General features: G+C 36.6%; 1 protein-coding gene across 4 annotated transcripts in view; it reads left to right on the top strand.

Moving 5' to 3' along the window:
* The window catches only part of LOC149410787 (uncharacterized), a 104,186-nt gene extending 87,262 nt beyond the window's left edge, over positions 1 to 16,924 (top strand). For 2 of the 4 annotated variants that reach the window (XM_089648203.1, XM_089648204.1), the window contains exons 3-9: positions 2,584 to 2,646; positions 7,361 to 7,542; positions 11,753 to 11,992; positions 12,578 to 12,711; positions 13,514 to 13,696; positions 14,075 to 14,182; positions 14,351 to 16,924. In XM_089648203.1, coding sequence (XP_089504329.1) covers positions 2,601 to 2,646; positions 7,361 to 7,542; positions 11,753 to 11,992; positions 12,578 to 12,711; positions 13,514 to 13,696; positions 14,075 to 14,182; positions 14,351 to 16,832 — 3,375 coding nt within the window. In that variant the 5' untranslated portion in view covers positions 2,584 to 2,600 and the 3' untranslated portion in view covers positions 16,833 to 16,924. The remainder of the gene's footprint in view (positions 1 to 2,583; positions 2,647 to 7,360; positions 7,543 to 11,752; positions 11,993 to 12,577; positions 12,712 to 13,513; positions 13,697 to 14,074; positions 14,183 to 14,350) is intronic. The other 2 variants (XM_089648206.1, XM_089648205.1) reach the window with 2 other exon arrangements.
* Positions 16,925 to 21,304: the final 4,380 nt, after the last annotated feature.

Here is a 21,304-nt window from a genome sequence, read left to right as displayed (position 1 = left end):
GAGATGATATTTATTTAAAGAGGGACTACCAAAAAGATACCTTAGTCTAAAAATAAAAGAAATCCAATCTATTCGACTTCTCCTTTCTCAAGAGAAGCACTCCACATTAAAGTTGACAGCTGATCATATCTCTAAATCAACTCAACACTTGTCCTAACTTAATACACTTTCAAATGCTACAATTTACATTCAATCATGTGTAACCTATACCATCATGATAAGAGATGTTCACTTTCAGATTAGGCATTTAAAAAAAACACACACAACGTTGAAAGTGTGTATTAATTTGATGGTGATATGAAAGCTGGACTGGTTGATAAGCAGTGGTAGAATATGAATAAGTTTAGTGTGAAACGCACAGAAAATATTATACAAATTTCATAACAACACGGTGTTCGAGAGTTTTTGCTGCAATGGTAGTCCTCACTAAAGACTAAATTACTATAAAATGAAAACTCAGATTTTCAATTGAAAATTGTCTTGCAAGAATTTGGTCGCTGGTGCAATGTAAACAGATATTTTGGCTTATACTAACGACAGAGAACATTTTGATTTTAGTTTCTAATTATTGTCAATGTATGTTTTCTACTACCGTCCTTCTAAAATCTTAGTTAATTCACGCATTATTATCTTTATCTACAAGTATTTTCTCACGAGGGGGAAACAATGCCTCAAAACTGTGCCAAGAGCGATACGCAGATGCCAGAAGTGCATTATTAACAATACCCTGGCAACACTCACAGTTTAGTACCATAACATATCAATAGGTGTATTGTGCAGGTAACAATAAAATTACAGTTGCAATGAACCTATCAATCAATTCTAATCAAGATTCATGTAACTTTTCCGTCTAACCGATAAAAATCTCTAACAAATTGAACGTAAACCGTCAAGAGGGATATGGTAACCCCAATAGGATATTTACACTGTATGTTTTATTTACTCTCGAAAAAAAATAGTACAGTGAAGGCATTTTTATGTCGACAAATACATTTTCTATAACGATTTAAAATGTGCCGTTTTCGATTTGCCGCCAAAACGATATGATCGTTTTTATTCGTGAATACGATATGATCGTTTTTATTCGTGAATTCGATATAATCGTTTTTATTCTTGAATTCGATATGATCGTTTTTATTCGTGAATACGATATGATCGTTTTTATTCGTGAATTCGATATAATCGTTTTTATTCATGACTTCGATATGTTCGTTTTTATTCGTGAATACGATATGATCGTTTTTATTCGTGAATACGATATGATCGTTTTTATTCGTGAATTCGATATAATCGTTTTTATTCATGACTTCGATATGATCGTTTTTATTCGTGAATACGATATGATCGTTTTTATTCGTGAATTCGATATAATCGTTTTTATTCATGACTTCGATATGTTCGTTTTTATTCGTGAATTCGATATGATCGTTTTAATTCTTGAATTCGATATGATCGTTTTTATTCTTGAATTCGATATGATCGTTTTTATTCGTCGTCTTACCAGACATTAGCGTTTTCTATAATAAAAAATAAACTCGCTATCTGGGTCTGTCTGTTTGTGCGCTTAGTTCTTCTGAACTACGCAACGGATTTTGATAGGGTTTTCACTATCATTTATAGAATTTCTTTCGAAAGGTTTATATGTCGAATATATGCATATTATATTTATAGAAAGTATAGAAAAGTCGCTATTTATCCTAGAATTCATAACCTCAAAACTTTACTCCAAATCATTCACAACCCTAGCAAGGCCGGGTACACGTCAGCTAGAAGAGAAAAGTAAAGTAATTCTCAAAACTACGCAAATGATAGAAAGTATTTTATAAGTTACTCAAAATGCATACACGATGCATAAATAAATTTTATACATTTTTTTCTCTGGTATTAGCGTTAATTTGGTTGCAATAAAGATCTTAAACTCGACAGTAGGTACCATGAAAAATGAATAATTAAGCTAAAATTATACTAAACAGCACATTATTTATTCTTGATAGTAAGCCCTTTGATGTCGAAAATGTTAATTTAGACATATTAACGTCAATTAACATGTTAGTTCTCGAAATGTTTAATTAATTAATTATAGAGGAAATGTTATAAACAAATGTCATTAGAAAACCGATGTGCTATCAATTTTCAAGATGGCCGCCATTTTAGGGCATTATGAAATGGCCTAAAATGGAGGCAATTTTGAAATTAATTCTATCAAGGTTTCTGATTTCCGTAACAACTGGTTTCAAACATCAAAATGTTCCAATCTTGTAGCTTATAGTTTATTATAATATTCAATTTTATATTTTTCTCTTGTTATTTAATTTAAGACGTACTTTTATTAACACCGTGTATGAACGTCTGAGAAAAGTGAAGATTCGCAAAGATTGTAAGCGTAATTAATAAGATTAAAACAGAGATTCATGGCTTGGTAATAATGGATATTAATTGTACAAAAACAATGCTAAATTATTTAGAATTAATTTTTTCTTCTTCTAACCGTTAATTTGCTATATCAATGTACGCGCTAACCGGTTATCATAAAACCTCTTGTCTGATATCATGAAATTAATGTTTTTTATCTGTTTGTTTCAGAGGTGACCCCGCTTAAAATGAAAAGAGCCAAGGATCGATTGACAGGTGGCCACCTGGCAGTTGGTAAGATTTATTTTTTGTTATGCTTTACTTCTGTTTGATCTTGATTTCTACGCCAGCGAAAATCACGAAAAAGTCTTGAAAACAAATGATAAAATCTGAAATGATAAATTTTTTTTAATATCAGATCCTGGGATAATTTCAGCTATAGAAATGTTGTGACACCTAAAGTAGATGTGAGGGGAAGGAGCTAGGGAAGAGGAATGTGGAGAAGTACCCGGCTATTCAGATCTGGTCAGCAAAAATGGTTAAAGTCATTTCTAGCAACGTTTTTATTGTGAATGGTGATATTAAACTAGGACGAGATTTATAAATTCTTGAAAATTAATAATTACAAAAAAAAATGTTAAGTTAAGTTAAAAATGTTATTTATAATACACTAGTGCGGACCACGGATATTCTGAATTATCGTCAAATCAGTTCCAATTTTCAAAAATGAAATTAAAATAATTTTCTGTGTCATCTGTCTGAATTCTCCAAACGAACACTATCAATTTTGAAAATGACGTTTAAGAGGAAGCTACAAGCCAAAAATGTGTATATTCTTCGTTTACCTTATATTGTAGGTAATAGGCATTAAAATCGCTTGACAAACGGAGTCTAGAAACGTTCGATTTCAAGCACAAAACCGGTTTTGATTTATTTTGTAAATAATTTTATAAGAAAGAAAAAAAAATTATCAAGTGAAACTGTTACAGACAATCTTAGCTATAATACTGCATTTTTTAAAGTTGTTTCTTTTACGCGTTCATACATTTCTGTTGAAAAATATATATTTTTTGTAGTTTACATTTATATTTTTTATTGAGTAATTTATTATTTTATTTGTGTTCTACTCAAACGAAACAATAGTAAAACCTTCAATTTATCTAAAGCATATTTTTTGGTATTTATAATTTACACCAATTTGTTATAAAGATTAATCAAAATTCGCCTTAAATTCAAGAGAAAAAATTGTAGAGTTCATTGAACTGGAGTTGCAGACAGAGTCACAGCCGAAATTATTATGGATATAGATAATAATATGTCTTTGTACACACGGTACTATTAGAGTTACATTTTGGAATGTTCCATATCAAAAGTACCTTTCCATTTTAAAACCATTTACACCTTTACACGAACACCTGCATTTGATTCCACACCTTATAAAATAAAATTAAATAATACGAAACAAAATAAACACGAATTAGAAAGGGATTTGTTCATAGTTATGATGCCTTTCAAATACCTACAATATTATATTTTCTATCTTTTTTACAAGATTGGAATAGTGCTATTAAAAAAAATTATAAGTCATGCCATGTACCAATAGTTGGGTTGACTGACGATTGAACCTTCCTACCCAGGAACTGAAGTCGACACCCCTTCCAAACTCGCCAAATTCCGATCGGGTAGGACCGATATTTATTTCTTATATTAACTGCTGTAACGCGATGCGATTTCAGAGAAATGTGTATAATTCTGCGTGCGATCGGGTGATTGCCACCAAAAGTTGATAGAATGCATTATGATCGACAACGAGTCAATCTGCCGAGTTTCAGCTTGTTCGGATATCGTTTAGTGAGGAAAAGCTGCTCCCCAAACCATTTGACAGTTTCAATAAACGTAATGGTTAAAACAAAGCATTTGCTGTCCTGTTTTAAGTCGACCGTTTTGCATTTCGTCTGTATATAAATTTATTGTACGTTCCGTTTCCGTTTTAAGATGGTGGCCGTTTTAATGGTTCAGTAAAGAATCTTTTTTCAAATGCGAAATCTTCGTTTTTTTTTACTTTCTTATCGCATTTGTTTCAATATTACCTACTACACTACACTACCTGCCTGAAGAAAGTTTGAAAAATCATTCTAATCGAGTTTGTGACTATTCTTTGGACAAATAGTGTTATTCCTTATTTGAAATAAATTTAAAAAATGTTACATAAAAGAATACATGGGTTGTATCTAAGTAGGTGGGTATTTAAGTACTTACTTACAAATCTTATGATCTCAGAGGTAATTTTGGATTTGATTTATGGAATAAGAGAGAAAAATAGAAACCTTATTTTTTGGACACGAGGTCTACAGAAATATTATTTTAAATTTAAATGGGAAATACAAATTTAAATTTATAATTATGAATATGTTTGACGTTCGGCAGATATTTGCAAAAACAATTCTCACGCACATAAATACTAAACAAAAAGCTTAAATACTCGCTGTAGGTACTTGAAACAATAACAAAGATTTACTCCGAATTCCTCTAATGCATACTACCTATGTACTTTCGGTCAAACAAATGTTAGGTACATTGCAACAAGATTGTACAATACTACCTACTGTTTTTATATTATTATTTTCTGTTGTCAATTATATTTACTACCTAATTTATGAACAAATGTGCACTATGGACACTTAACATTTATTCTTAGTTTGCTAATTTCTTAAATAAAGATATATTATTATTACTGTAGTTGTTGTAAGGAGTTTTAACAAAGAAAATGTGTATCTCGTAAAGATCATGTATTCAGATTTCAGATGCTTCGGGTGTATACGCAAATGCTGTGCATGCACCTTGTATGCATTTCAGAACAAAGAGTTGCAGACTGCGGCCGATAGCCAATGCAATGACCAAAGACCAATGCAATAGTGCAGCAGAATGCAGTTACCACCGAAGGTCATCCTGCCTTGGTCCTGTTCAAGGCAAAGGCTTACGCGCATTAATAATAGCAAGGACGTCCTGTTAGGCTATTCAACTTGGACTTACCATGTTACCACTCACTGTGTTACCTACCGGATAGTTGTTGACTCAATAAATTATGCGAAGCGGAAAATGTCTGCTATTTTACAAACAGGATAAACGATTATTTTTTTAACAAATTAATAATTAAGATCTCGTTAATAATAGATTCAATCTAGAATCAAGAGTGGTACCTCAACATACGAGTTTAATTCGTTCCGCAACCTTGCTCGTATCTTAAATTACTCGTATATCGATGCAGATTTCCCCATACAAAACCATTAGACTACCATTAATCCGTTCCAACCCCCAAAATGTCACCCCAGTTATTTTTTTTACGTGGTTTTGAATAATAAAAACGTATTTATAAATGACAAATATTTATTGTACAAAAACAAAAAAGAGAATGTAAATAAATAAATTAGATATCCTTACTGGTCTTTGCCTTTTAGGCAACATTTTTCTCGCTTTCACCTGTAGGCCGTTTAGAAAAAAAACATGTACAAGGAGGTTTGTTTCTTCCTCCCTCTCAGAATGTTCCGAGTTAGAATGTTTGAGTTAGGCAAGTGTCATTAAAAAGATCAGATGCACGACCTGTTGCAACTTTTTCTGGGTGTTTTTTTTCCACGAACTGTGAAACTCTCCCACATTCCTAAGATCTCCTTTATCTCACTTGTAGAAATAATCTCCTCCTCCTCTGACTCCTCGAAACCAATTTCTTGCATAACATCCGTATGCTGCTGTGACTGTAACTCTTGTATCTCCTCAGTCGTCAGTTCCTGGGTGTGCTCCTCGACGAGTTCGTTCACGTCTCTCTCTTCCACCCTGCTAAACCGAACTCGTATCTCGAATTTAGCTCGTAACTCAAAGCAAAAAATCACTCGCTCGTCGGCTCGTATCTCGAAAAACTCGTATCTGGGGCACTCGTATGTCGAGGTACCACTGTATTTGTTGTGAATTGCTTTTAATAATAAACACGCCTTTTTCATAACAAAACACTATTCTTATAAATAAACGTATTTTAAATTTTACACAACTGATTTTTGCCAGTTGTGTAAAATTGAAAACAGTTTCTGTGGAAGGCCCAATGTATTTATTTAGACTAAAAACTCTGAATATAAGATAAAGTGTGCTGAAGTAGACATTTTGAGTTAGTCGTGAATGAAATAGTAAAACATTGCACAGAAAGGTGTTATGCCGTGTTGCGCTAACTCCTTCTTTAGCCGACGTTTCGGACAGCGTTGCAGTGTCCATCATCAGGGCAGATCCGGTAGATCCGAAGATGTGTAAATTTTGGTTGTCGAGTTTGTGCTTATTTATTTGTGGCCTGGGCCCGTCCAAGTGCGAAATGCCAACGGAAGTGGCGACATCTTGTGGCGAATTCTGAAAGCACAGTATTTATGATAGCCTGGGGCCCATCCAAGTGCGAAATGCCAACGGAAGTGGCGCCATCTTGTGGTGAATTCTAGAATTAGAAAACCGACCGAAACGTCGGCTAAAGAAGGAGTTAGCGCAACACGGCATAACACCCCAAAAACAAACAACAAAAATGCTTTTGGCCGTGAGAATCTAAAAACTTACCATTGCACAGAAATACTAAAATATAACATTACACTAAACAATTTAAGTGCTACAAACTAGCTCTGAATTAAAGGTTGAGTAAAAACATAAAATTTTATAATTACGACTATTTACCCGTTACAACCGTGTTTTCCTTATAAGCGAATCCGTTATAACCAGATTTCACAATGGAAAAAATATTTTATGTTTCAACAGTGAATAGTTGTTTGTTTTTATATGATATTTTGTAGGAATTCTGATTTCATGTCATCTTTTATAACAGGATTCCACCTTCCACTGTAATTTAAATGATTTTAAGAAGTAACAATGAATAAACAGCGTGAATCCTCATACCATGCTACCCGTTATAACTTATAACGAGGTTCAACTGTAGAAACATATAACATTGACTAAATGTGTCTATTTATGTGTTATTTTGCAGGAATTCTCATCATATGCTGCCTCATGGTGCCCCAAGCTTGGGGGGCCAAAGCCACCTCGCTGTTCAGGACCACCACGACCACCACCGAAGCCTCCGATTCGCCGGAGTCCGACGAGGTATCCCCCCCCATTACCGTTGAACAGAATGTTACCGCACCCAAATACGTGAGAAAGGAATGGAAGGTTTGAATTAGCGACATTCGCGCCTCTATCGGAGAAAAATTATACTAAATCATCCATCTGTCAGACTCTAAACTTGTTTACAAACAAGCTATTTGACGCAATAAATCATTTTGTTTTAGTTAATATTAATAAATCATCCTTTTCATCATTTGTCAAATTTAAACTTGTATATAATTCAAGCCATTTGACAATTTCGTTACTCTTCTTAATGGGAAGAACAGATACAAGCATTTAAAAACATCAAATTAAAATTATTTTGTGTAATTTTAAGCCATTTGACATGCCCGTTTTTATTTGTTGGAATAAAATAATTTAGTATTAAAAACATACGCCATTTATTATTAAGTAAATTATTTAATTTTACGCCATAATATGTCAAATTAAAACATGTATATTTCAAGCCATGTGATATTTGTGATCTTCTTGGGAAGAACATGATTCAATTATCAAAATTGGTTTGGTTAATTTGAAACTACTGTTTTATTGGTTTATATCATATTTTTACATGCAAATAAAACAATTATGAAAAACAATAACTTAAAGAAGAAGAAGAAAATCTCTTTACGTTTTTTGTTAATTTGTAGACTGTTTTATAAGCGTGTGATATTTTTGAACCATATAAAAACAGAACGCGTTGTTTAATTTGTTTCCATAACAGAGGATATTTATTATGTGTGATTATATGCTGAAAGCTGAGACGCATGCCCGCAGAGATAAGCAGTGATGTAAGAGCCCCACAATACCCAATATTCTTGTTCTACCATCCAATTTCCTAATTAGTCCCTCTTTTAATATAATAACATTTTTCAATGAATCTAAACCCATAGTCTAATAATAATTTTAAGATTAATCATAAATCACCATATAAAAATGTTTCCTCTGCATTCCCTTTATTTTCTTTGTCTGTGTTTTATTTTGTTTTAGGTATTATTCGTCTTTATAGTCTTTTTTTAACGGCAGCTTTATTCAAATGCTATTTATCCCGAAATGTTTTAAAATTACATCTTTTTGTTTGTGAAATCTAGTGTAATCTGATCCAATTGAATTCACAGCTCAACGTGTATCATTATATGTGTGTACCTACATAAAACTCATTTTTCTTATGGAACAAGTTAGTGACAAATGTTGAACAAGCATATTATGGCGGGAGATTTGCTATAAAATTGGTGATTCCATGATATTTCATCAAAATGACAATTAAACACACCTTTAAAAAGTTATATAGAGTCATTAAAAGTGATGAAACAAAAACTAGGTTTAATAGTTACCTATGTAACCTAGTTTTTTTAAACTTTTAACCTAGTTTTTGTTTCAATAGTTACCTATGTAACCTATTTAACCTAGATTTTGTTTTATCACTTTTTGTAGGTGTGTTGAACTGTCATTTTAATGAGATACCCGGTCACCAAAAATAGTTCGTATTTAGAACTGGTATAAAGTCCCTGCCTTGCGGTACGCCTCCGGTATAATACACATGGTACATCTAAGGGTACGTATACATTTACGAACCGACACGCGAACCGTACTACGAATTACGGGAAAGGAACGAATCAACTGCAAGCTGCGTTTCGCGCCATTTGCGGTTGCTTAATGCAGATTTGTAGGAAACGATCAATTTAAAAAACCTATGAAATTAAACATAGAATATCTGTGTGGATTCAATTAATAGAAGATTATTTGGTTCGTCTTCACAATGCCCTACCTTAGAAGAGTTACCTACTGTCTAGGTATTTGAGAATGCAGTGTTGGTTTGGTTGGTTGGTTGGTTGGTTTGTTGGTTGCGTGGTCGGATGAGGTTTTTTATGCTAATTTATCGAAAGTGAGTTAGATATTGGTGCGGTCTGGTGGGCTGATTCCTAGGACGTAACCAGAACACAATTCATGATGTTTTATAGAAAAATAGCAGTATTTCCATAAAACTGTGATTATTTAAAGCACTTTCAGCCTTACGTAATATAGAACGTGCGTAAAATTTTTAAAACAACCGTAGATGATACATCGTTTATCGGTTATGTAAAATTCAAAACATGTTTATTAGTACCTTAGGCTGTAAGTAGTTATAGGAAAATCACTACGAAGCTTTTCGAACATCAGAAAAACTTGTTTATATTTATTTTAATATCTTTAAAGAGTTCACAAAATCACACATTTTACGAAAATTACAGAAAGAAATGCGAAAATAAAATAATTTCATTATGCTAATATTTCACGAAATAATAAAAAAATATTGAAAGCGTACTAGTTGAGAGAATACTTAAAAACACAGTGAGCAGAACATACAAGCTTAGCTTGGATGTAACTAATATTAGGAGCATTTAAGCTAAGATTCAGATTCACATTCAGATTAAGCTTAGCTTGGATGTAACTAATATTTGGAGCATTTAAGCTAAGATTCAGATTCACATTCAGATTAAGCAAAGTTAAGAGAAGTAGGAGATAGATATATTAATTCACGTTCTTCACAACACGGTTATCCATCAATATATTAAGGAGAAGATCACAAATTTGAGGAATATATAAGTATAAAAGGGCATGGCGGCAGTTTTACTGTTGTGTAAACATAGGTAGGTATGTCAAAAGATAATTACTGAAAGTAACGTTGAAATTGTCGATGGTCAATGCAGAATTGTTAAGCAGTTGAATAGGTGCCACCAATATTGGTAGCAGGGATTTTGCAGATATCCTGCTAGATGATAGATCTTTAGAACACTATTAACTATTTTATATTTAGCTTTAGATCGAAACACAGTTCGCTGAATCAACAGACAGGTAGAGAATTCCCCCCAGCCCAGCCAAGTTGAAGTAAATCGGCAGCGAGGCGGAAGGAAAGCAAATAGACCGGAAAATAGTTCCAACTCTACCGAAAGCCTTGGACAATAAAATTAACTTCAAATCTGAATATTTTTAATTATTTTAATGCGTGTTCTAGTGCGGTCAATGGTTCCACCGCACGCTACATTGGAACATTGGAATGTAATTTAACGATTTGTAACACTAATTAGATTCTCTTTATTATGTAGGAACTATAAATGTACTCAGGCCTTCCTGCCTCATTTGTTGATTCTTTTTTCACCCCTTTTAAAATCTATTGCTAAGACTAATTTATCAGAAAGTTGTTTTCATTTTTCCGATTTTTTTTTGTTAGTGTCATTCGTTATTTTCCTCTTTTAAACATGTTCGATTAATCTTCTTCATTAATGTTCTCTGTCGACTTTATCGATAAACATCAATCGTTGTTTTTCATTTCCAGCATTTCACACGTTATTTTCATCTTTCTAACATTTTAAATGAGCCTCAAAAATTGCTGTTTTCCTGTTTAGTACATTTTCGGTCACCAAGCAAAAAAATAAAATATTTTTTGCGTCTTTTCGAAATGTTGACAAGGGTTAATCGTTGTTTTCCCCTTTCGAATACTTTTGTTGAAATTCCAATACTGATAAATATTTACGAAACCAAAAATACCTAATGATGGTCCGGACTTTACAGTTGCTGAGCAGTCCTGGCACTCGTCGTACGGCGATTCGCTCTTTCCAACATGTTTGATTAGCCGTTATTAACCTCTTTTTGATATTATTGGTAAACCACTACGTCCAAATTTCAATCGTGGTTTCTCTCTATCTGACATTTTTGATATGCCTCAATCTTAGTTTTCCTCTTTCAATGATATGTCACTTAGCGACATACGATATTTGTGCACAGGTCTGTTATAAATAATAAACAAGCAAAAAACAATCAAATAAAACATGCCTAATATCAATCAAAATCAGAATCCTTTTCATTAAATCCAACCTAATATCTTAAAAAACCTTCCTGCACAAATTAATAATCTTCCACTTTCCAACAATCTACAACCCCAAAAACAATCGATTACCATTTCAGGAACCAGATTCCGAAATAGAATCAACATTCTTCTTCATACCCAATTACTGCAAAACCAATCTTTCACATCTGAATCAATCAATTAACAATCCCACCAGCAATCAATTAAGTATTATCATTCCAGTGTGCAGATTCCGATTTAGCATCAACATCCTTCTTCAATAAACTTAATTCCTACACAAATCAACAATCAATTGTCATTCCAGCATCCAGATACTAAATTGGCATCAAAATCCTTCTTTACTTAACCTAATTCCTGCTAAACCAAACTAATCTTTCATCACCAAATCAATCAATCAACAACCCCACCAACAATCCATTACCATTACAGGGTCCAGATTCTGACGGCATCAGGAACGCCACAACAAATGGCACGGAGACAACCACCTCCAAGTACACGGGCATCCCGCAAAAGGACTACATCTATGACCCCAACCTGCCCCGCGAGCTCAACGGGTACAACCTATCCTCCTACCCCTTCCTGTCGCTGGTGCCACCCCCAGAACAGATGTCCTTCAAGTGCGACGGACTTCATGACGGATTTTATGCGGATACGGAGTTTAAATGCCAGGTATGATACCGTTCTTAGTGAGATATTTTTAATGTAATAATTACTAATTATTTTAAGTTAAGAGATCCATGAGAGGTGGTCAAGCTTAGTTCCTCGAGGCAATCCTTAGCAATAGGGCGACGATGAGTCAAGAAGAAGATTTCACTATCTGATCTGCCAAAAGTACCCATATGGAATCTATGGTCTGAGCTTTACGCTTTACCGTCTAGGTAGTCCTGACATTCTTGTCTTACGGTGAATTTCTGAGAAGTTCTGGCTCCTCCATTCCCAAGGTCTTGCTGCATGCACACCGACTTTCCAGATGCATGTAACATTATTTTGCTCACTCCAACGCATTGCTGATTTTCCTCTGCTTCTCCTGCCTTCCACTTTACCAGTGTCCATGAGTTTCTTCGGGTTTGAGTTCTCTGGTGAGCAACACAATACATTGTTTGCAGACGATTAATGGCCTATTTTGGATGCCTAGCTCTTCCAGAATAGCAAGACTATTGCGCTAGGCTATCCGTGGAACCCTTTGCATTCCAGAATGGATGCATTAGTGTGGAATTTGTTTCCGTAAAATAAGATATTCCTGTTTGATTTCAGATCTACCACCACTGCCTTTATGGGGTGCGCGTGGACTTTCTTTGCGCTAACTACACGGCCTTCGACCAGAAGACGTTCATCTGCCACTTTGTTTCCCAAGTAGACTGTGTCAACTCTCACAAATACTACAGCAAGTGAGTACCTACCCTATTTAGAAATAAATAAAATAACTCTCTAAAACTTAGAGCAAGTTCTGTTTTCTGTGGTTTCCCGAAATGTTTTGTGTTTTTAAACCATTGTAAACGGAATATATTTAAGAAATGATAGATACCTACATGCAAGTTGAAGAGTGTTATATTCCTGGGCCAAAATGCCACTAAAATGATATTTTAGTGCTGAATGGACATCACTGGAAACGTTGACAGCTCCGTCGATAGTTTTTTTTTATATAACAGTATTCCTCGTTCGTGCAAATAGGTATTTATTGCTTCATATGAACCAAGTGCGTACAAAAGGGAGGAGGTGGAGGAGGTTCTGGAGTTTCGTTGGGAAAAAATTACTGGAAAATACAATAATATTATTTGTACTTATTCTTTTAGCAATGTGATTTTTTTACATTAACTCAACACAGAAGGCTCTGAGGAAAATAATTTCCTTGAGGGTCTGTGTAATCTTTAGGGATATTGTGTGCATCCCTCCCACTGTGATGCATTGGTTGAGAGAGTCTAGTTGGAGAGGTCAAAGGGTCTCCCTCAACCAAACTCTCCCAATCCGGTCCATTACGCAGCTGGTGATCGTCAAGATGTGAACAAATCTTTCCCCATGAACCCGGGCATCCCATTCCAAGTCACCAAACGTAGCAAATCGTTGTTTATGATTTTTTAGCAGTACGCCAGCGTTGGTTCGCCTCCCGCACCACATTTTATTTTAGTAATGCGGTGCTAAGGAACGGTTCTTTATTTTTGGTTGAACTATAATAACCATACGCCTTTCCAGGAACGACGACCTGTACCAGGCCACCACCGCCAGGACAGTGCCGACCACCACAACCACCACCACGCCGGCACCCCCACAACCGCCACGCGGCGGGGGTCGCAGGAGACCCTCACGAAGACGTCGCCCCCAATACGATTACTACGATGATGAATACGCAGCGGATGACTATTATGACGATGACAGGTATGGTTTATCAAATACTATTGTAGCATTGCATACTCCTCCATAAAACCATTAACATTGACATCATCGACGGGGTGCCTCCAGAATTCCTTTTCCTGAGCTACTGCGGCGGCCTCCGCCCATAGTAGGTCCCTGGAGTAATGACAACCTCCACAAGAGATTATCATTAGAGAAAGGCATTGGACGAATGATGATTTTTCAGGAGGGACGTAGCCGTCAGAACCGGCCCTGTGCAGGCACAAAGTTGCTGATAATACCTAATACAGTACCCTAGAGGACTTACTAGCGCCAGGCGCCGTTTGGTTAGACCATCACAAACTATATGAATGGTTTAATAGTGTTTAATCGAATTTTACTATAGAAAAGTATTTCTTCCAGGAGGCCATACAGCGAGGGAGGACGATCAGGAAGCAGGAGAAGAAACAAGAGGCCGCGTCCGGCACAAAGAAGACCAGCTTATGACGATGATGATTATGAAGATGAAAGGTTGGTTCAGTTCTTAGCAAATGTTTAAATCTGACTCGATGGATAACTTAATACAATGTTACAAATTAACATTTCTAACTTATCACACAAAAGAGACGCAAAGTCAATTGATTCAGTAAAAATCATTTATATAAATCAGGAATACTACAATTTTTTTTCGTATCATAGGTATGCGCGCAGACCAGCAGCAGAGGGTAGAAAGAGAGGAGAAGCGGAAGGCAGAACCAGGGAAGAATCAGACGACTACGAAGACGGAAGAAGCTACAGTAGACCTCGCAAGCAGGGCGGCAGGAGGCCAGCTGAAGAAAGGGAAAGACCAGAAAGCAGACCAAAACCCGCACAAGAAGATGAAACTACCACCAAAGCAAAAGACTACACCAGCAGAAAGTCAAACAGACCTCCATTGACGCCTTCAACAACCACGGAATCAAAAGAGGAAGATGATGAACCAAGAGAAAATGACAGGCCAAGGCGTCCTTTAAAGAGTAGAGATGATGAAAAAGAAATTGATGAAAGACCTTCAAGGAATAGACCTAACAGGAATGGTGCAGATAAAGATGAAGACCGATATAGAGAGGAGAGACCCTCGAGGGAAAGGCAGAGAGTAAGAGATGACCCAAGAGATAGACCTTACAGAAATGAAGGAAGAAACAGAAATGATGACAGAAACGACGACAGGGTAGAACCGACTGCGGGAGGGGCTCTGGTCAAACCGAGCGGAGGAACCATCTTCAGTGCGCCGAGAGTTGCACCCAAGATTGCTAGGCCTGTACCGAGCAGTGCAAAAGACAAATTCAAATATGTAACTCAAGCTCCGACAACTGCCCCCCCTTTAGATGATGAGTACTACGATGACTACGAAGCGGAAGATCCAAAATCAACTTCTTCTTCTCAAAAGACTTCATCTTATTCTAGGACTAGACCAGAACCAGCTGAAAGAGAGAAATATAAACCTAACCAAGATAGAACAAGGTCAAATTTTGACGAAGACGCACCAAAACGTCTCTCCGGTGCGTCGGGGAACTTAAGGAAGAGGAGACCAGAAAATATTCAAGATATTAAAGAAGACAGAAGAACATTCGATGACGATAGAAGGCCATTAAAAGATGACAGGAGGCAGTTGAATGATGATAGAAGACCTTTAAAAAATGACAGGAGGCCATTAAAAGATGATAGAAGACCATTAGATGAAGAAGAATATGATGATATTGAAGAAGTTAGGCCAAGAAGACCAGCTGTGAACAGGGGGAGGGAAGATACTAGATATCCCTCAAGAAAGAGGCCAGTCAAAGCAGTAGAGGAAGATGATTACTATGAAGATGAAGAGCCAAGCAGAAAGAATAGCAAAAAGAATGAAGACAAACATGCAATCTCAACAAGAGATAAGGATCCAGAAGACGTTGAGGAAGCAAGCAGCAAAGTAGAGGAACCCGCTCAGAAGCCTTTTTTATCTAAGAAAAAAGAAAAAGTCACCACCACGACATCCACTACTACCGAAGCTGCAACAACAGTGAAAAGCTCAAAAGGATTTGTCCGGGTAGTGAAAAGGCCTTTCTTGCCTTCCAGAGGTGGCAGCCCTTACTTGCCAAGAGGACTACAAGCCGTGGGAGGAAGGAATGGGGACAAAACAACACAAATCACAACCACTTCAACTTCAACCAGTACTACTACATCCACCACTACAACAGAAAAACCTTTAGCCGATTACATCTATGAAAATGACTATGACACCAAACAGGAATCCAATGAAAGGGACCCAGCTGAGAATTACTCAGCTGAATATATCCAAGGATACCAGAGTTACGAAGAGACGGAAAGACCAAAGGACACAAGCACAAGTGGAGAAAGAAGTTTGAACAAGCAAATGAGTTATGTGCAAAGCAAACAGAAAGCGGATGAAATTGACGCCGCAAATAACGAGGCCAATGCAAGCTATGAGAAAATAGAACCATCAAGCTTTGAAAAAGACACTGCCACTCCTAGTGGAGTGTCCAATTACCGTGGACATGTGCAGTATGAACAACAAACCCAAGAACAAGAATATAACCAAGTCAACCGCCCTGAACAAATTGAAAAAGACGCAGTCTTTAAAGCATCGCCACAAATCTCAGATCTTTACAAAACAACAAACAAACCATACACGCCGAGAATTCCCGAAAACATTTCAATCAAGCAAAATCTGGCTGACGTGATTGAAAATGATTACGATGTGACTTTAAATGACGCACTTAATCCGACGATACCAAATTTGACACCCGTGCGAAACTATCCAAGCCCGTTCGGATCTCCAGACCGAGACTACACCTTGGCAAGATTCAGAAATAATAACAATTATCAAGACCCGGCAAGCATTCAGCAAGCAGGCAACAATTATCAATATAGGAATCAGAACCTTGGTACAAACAATGGGAAATATAGCGCTCCACGTAGATATCAAGGAGCCTTTGTAAAGAATGCTCCATTAGCGGATAGTTCGTTCGCCGCATCGGAGTCAACCGGACATGGAATCAGCGTGCGAACGCCCGAGTCCTATTACATCCAGCAGCCCAAGTACCAGCCTGGTTATACGGCCGAGGAAACGAACGCCGGTTTGAGGTCGAGCCACCACGTCAACTACAGGCACGTGAGCCTCGGTGATTACTATGTTTAGGGATAGAGTAGTTTGTAAGAAACGTGTACATGTGTAATATTTAATTTGTATCTTATAATACTAACAAAAAAATATAAAAAATGAAAAATTTACAGCATTTTATATCATTTTTGAGAAAAGTAAAAAGTGTATGCAATAGTTTAGTCTTCGGAGTGCCATTATGCAAAACAAAACTTGGGTTGCCATGAGGAGTGACTGTTACCCCAGGTGTTTTATCATTTTAGTGTCAATTATTCATAAATTTTATTGCAAATTATTATGGCTTTCTGCCGAGACCAGTGGAACGAAGGTGTCCCCATTTTTGGGGAAATTTTGTAAAAAAGAAAGTGGGGAAAATGAATAGAAAAAGAGGTTAGGAAGCCTGGAAAGTATCCGTCTAATCCATCGATTATCTAATCAGATCTGGCAACAAAATATAACCAAAGCCATTTCAAGAAATAATTCAATACTCAATGATGGTTTCTCAAAGGTAAGAAGTAATTTCCGCTCTAGACAAATGGGTAGGTATCAGAGGCGGTTCCTCGGTACGTGCATTTGTCAATTGCACGGCTTGTCTTCAGTCTTCACATAACAACTTACAAAGACATCAGTGCCCCAGTCATCGATGTACAAAAGTACGCTCAAGTCGTAATTCCCGCCAGGTAACGTCAAATCACGTTTTAGAGCAGTGCAGATATATAACTCATTCGAAGCGCCTTGATGGCGAGTGAATTTTGCATCACTTTAATCATGCGTAATCTAATGCGTCTGGAATATATTCGCTTAGAAATACTAATAAAATAGTACAATGTTAGCGCAACGACATTCACACATTGGAAGTCATGCGGTTTCACTATATTTTGAAAGATGAATTGCATGTCCTTTACTTTCAAGATGATTTTGGGAACGCTGACGTAGCAGTATAATTTAATCAATTATTTTATAAATATAACTTAGTAGATTGAATGAATTGCAGTAGGTACCCCCATTCATTCATTTGCTCCACCTAAATTACACACTAAGTACATTTTAAAAGTGAAATGCACTGCTGGCAATTTCAGTCACGGGCCACCTCTGGTAGCTACGTAAGTAATATTGATGCTATATTGATAGATGCTGTGTTTGTTCTACCATCACTTCTTTGAGAAGGCTCTCCAAAGAAAGAACGACTTGTATAAAGCCGTTGTCCCATTGGGTCGGTAAGGGAAGGAATCGACATAAACCGTAGATCCTGTACAATATTCATGTACAAGCAAAATACAAAATAAATTCAGTTTAAATTAAATTAAGTTTTAAAATGGGTATTCCATCAATTTTGTTGACCTACAACACTCTTATAAACAAGTGTTTAAATTGTCAGACAGATGATTTTCACCGATTTGATATTTCTTTATAAAACTCTAAATGATGCATTTGATGGTCCAGAATTGCTTGCTTCGATAAGCTTTCGGATCCCACTACATAATATTAGAAGTCGGGATTTATTTCAGTGCAGAAATTCTAGGATTAACTACCATACTTATTCCTTATTGAATACTAATATGGAGGGAAATAATTATACCGAGTCAGTGGACATCTTCAATTTATCACTTAACAAATACAAAAGATTGTTACAACAGTTTAGTTATGTATAATAAACACCGTATAATTTTTACTATTGTAGCGCGCGGTATTTGGTCCGGTGCACGGATCTGAATACTTTCTCCCTCACACGCATAGCGCTATCTCGCTCGGCATCTTTCAGTTCACCACCCGTACAGGAAGACACCCCATTGGCCGAGCTACCCCCACGCCTCCAACATCGGCCGTCACTACCCTGCCCCAAAGGGTATATAACACTCCTATATGGAGTCAGAGTATCCAGTCTCCTGGTAAGGAACAGAATCCTAGTGGTCATTGCCCAGTTAAACCCTCTCCAGTACCAAGTGGAGAGAATCCCCCGGGTCCTCCTTGGGAATTCAAGTAACAGCTCCCTCGGGGACATGACTTGTCGGGAAAACCTCAACCCAACTAAGAGACCACGGGTCTTCTGTTGAGGTTATTACGCTAAGTGTTTAGTGATCATTGTTTAAACTCTAAATGACTTTACTTTGTGCTACAACTTTCCTGTACTGTTTTTTACTATAAGCTGTGAACCCTGTATGTAAGAGAAATAAACTGACCAACGCTGAAAGACTATTTTCTTACAAACACCCTGACACACTATTCATATACAAAAGTCCCTAAAAAAAGCGTTAATAAATAAAAGTAAAGTTCACTACGATTTGCAGCGCAGCAACTGTGGGAATGCACCGCACAGGGTCTTTGGTTCATGTCGATTCCTTACAATAACCAACCCAATGGGACGACGGGCTTAGTGGAGCATGCTGGTGGGAACAGAAAAGGAAAATCATTTTAAAGAGACCATCGGTTGTGTGGTGGTGTACTGGACGAATCGAAAAATTATTTTATTTTTGTTTTTGAAACTGAAGAATGAAACAAAAAAAGAACATTGTAGAATTGAATCGCTAGTCTAAATTTATCATGTACCCGGTGTTGCTCTCGGGGACTTATGGATGGTTTGCGATAAAGTTTTGAGGTTATGAATTCTAGAATACCTGACAACTGGATGCATTTTTAAGGTGAAAATTTTATTGTAATAGGCATAGACATATGAATATTAGTAGACCTGCCCTAAGTGATTAAAAGCGTATTATCCCCACTCCCCATACCGGTTCCATTGGAGCCGGCTGTGCTCGCGTATGGCCTCAAGTGAAATTTGAAAACGTGACGTCATCATTCTTGTGCGAACTATGGTCGAGGCATCATCGGTTCATTTTACGAAATAACACGGTAAAATGTTGACTTGTTATATGAAAACTTGTAAAAATAGATGTGAAAAAGAGAATAAACCCAATTGTCGTATTACATTCCATAAGTAAGCATTATTTTACTTTATTTTAAGCTTATTCACACCGTATTATATGGATCAGTTTTAGAAACATATACTATCACATCACAATGTAGCGATTCTCAAGTGTGCTCATCGTTGTTTACTGGGGTAAGTAAATTATGAAACATTTGTAAAAGTGTCTTAACTAAATACTCTGAAACTAACTACGACTCTGCAAACAGAAGAAATTTACTTTGCCGAATTTGGACTTCGCAAATTAGTTCATAACGTGGCGAGTAATTTGCGCTCCCATGTAAAAATGTCTATTCATTCAAAAGCAGATTTTACTTTTAAGAAGTAAATGGTGATATTATAATGCGAGATGCCTATTTACTGTCAGATTGATTTATTGACGAATCACAGTCAGCTTCACTCCCTTCGTTCTTCAACAGTTGATTTTACCCCTCGCCATTATCTTCTCGTCTATTAATTCCTATGTCTGTGGTAATAGGTATTTATTTCACTTGATCGTGCCATGTCTTCCTCGGGCGTCCTCAACTTCATCACCCATTCACTTCCAAGTCATACATTGTTTCCACTGTACCCCTTTCTTTGTTCATCAAGTATGCCACATTTAACCACACATAAGTATTTGATGCATATCTTCCTCGATCATCCCCGACTTTTCCTCCATACACCCCATGCATCATGAAAACCTCATTATTACAAAATTACTATCCTCCTTATTATTAGCTTAAATACTTTACATATCATTTTAGTATTTCTGCGCAAATACTTAAGTTACCATTAATAATTGACTGAATAATTGAGATTTCTATAGTTTAAAAGCCCATAAGACAGAAAAATGCATAGGGTCATCGGAAGACCCAAATGGTTACAGACGTTTTGTTTGGCATCTTGGCCTATCAAGAGTTAAAAAACTACATTATATCGACATTTATTCGATTCCGTATCGCATTCCAGTGCAGAACTGAGCGTTAAGTCCTCCTCGGGCGTCTCCAACTTCGTCTACCATTCAAAACACCTCTAAACACTCCTGAAACTAATAAGAACAAGCTTTGAAATCTCATATTATACCTCACAACATACCCTGGTAGGGATGCCATAGTATCACTGGCTACAGATGGTTGGGAATAGTTGGGACTCTTGTGCGGAATTCACATAAAAAATATATAAAAGTTTTCACAATATATTTTATTTTTAATGTGTAGCCGCACAAAAGTCCCAACTGCTCCTAACCATGTGGAGCCAGTGAGATTATGGCATCCTATGGTGTGTTGTGTGGTCAAAGGTAGTGGGGAGGGAAATGAATTGGGAAGAGAAAGGTGGGGAAGTATCTGGCTAATCAGATGTGGTCTCCAAACACGGCCAAGCAATGTTTCCATTTTAAATGGTGGTCATCATCGGCGATACTGAGAGTATCTTCCACTCTGCAGAAGCTGTTTCACCATCATTATGAAATTTAAAAGCGAAGGCGATATACAATGTCAGGCAGTGTAAGAGAGACAGAGCGCGTGGTAAATGGGCTGGAACCAAAAGGCATTGCATTAAATCAGCGGCGACATTGGTTGCCATTCAAATAATATTCTTCACTTCTGTG

This window comes from Hesperophylax consimilis, chromosome 27, assembly GCF_061612785.1.
Source record: "Hesperophylax consimilis isolate HC1 chromosome 27, BYU_Hcon_1.0, whole genome shotgun sequence".
Taxonomy (NCBI): domain Eukaryota; kingdom Metazoa; phylum Arthropoda; class Insecta; order Trichoptera; family Limnephilidae; genus Hesperophylax; species Hesperophylax consimilis.
This window is presented reverse-complemented; position numbering and strand designations above follow the sequence as displayed.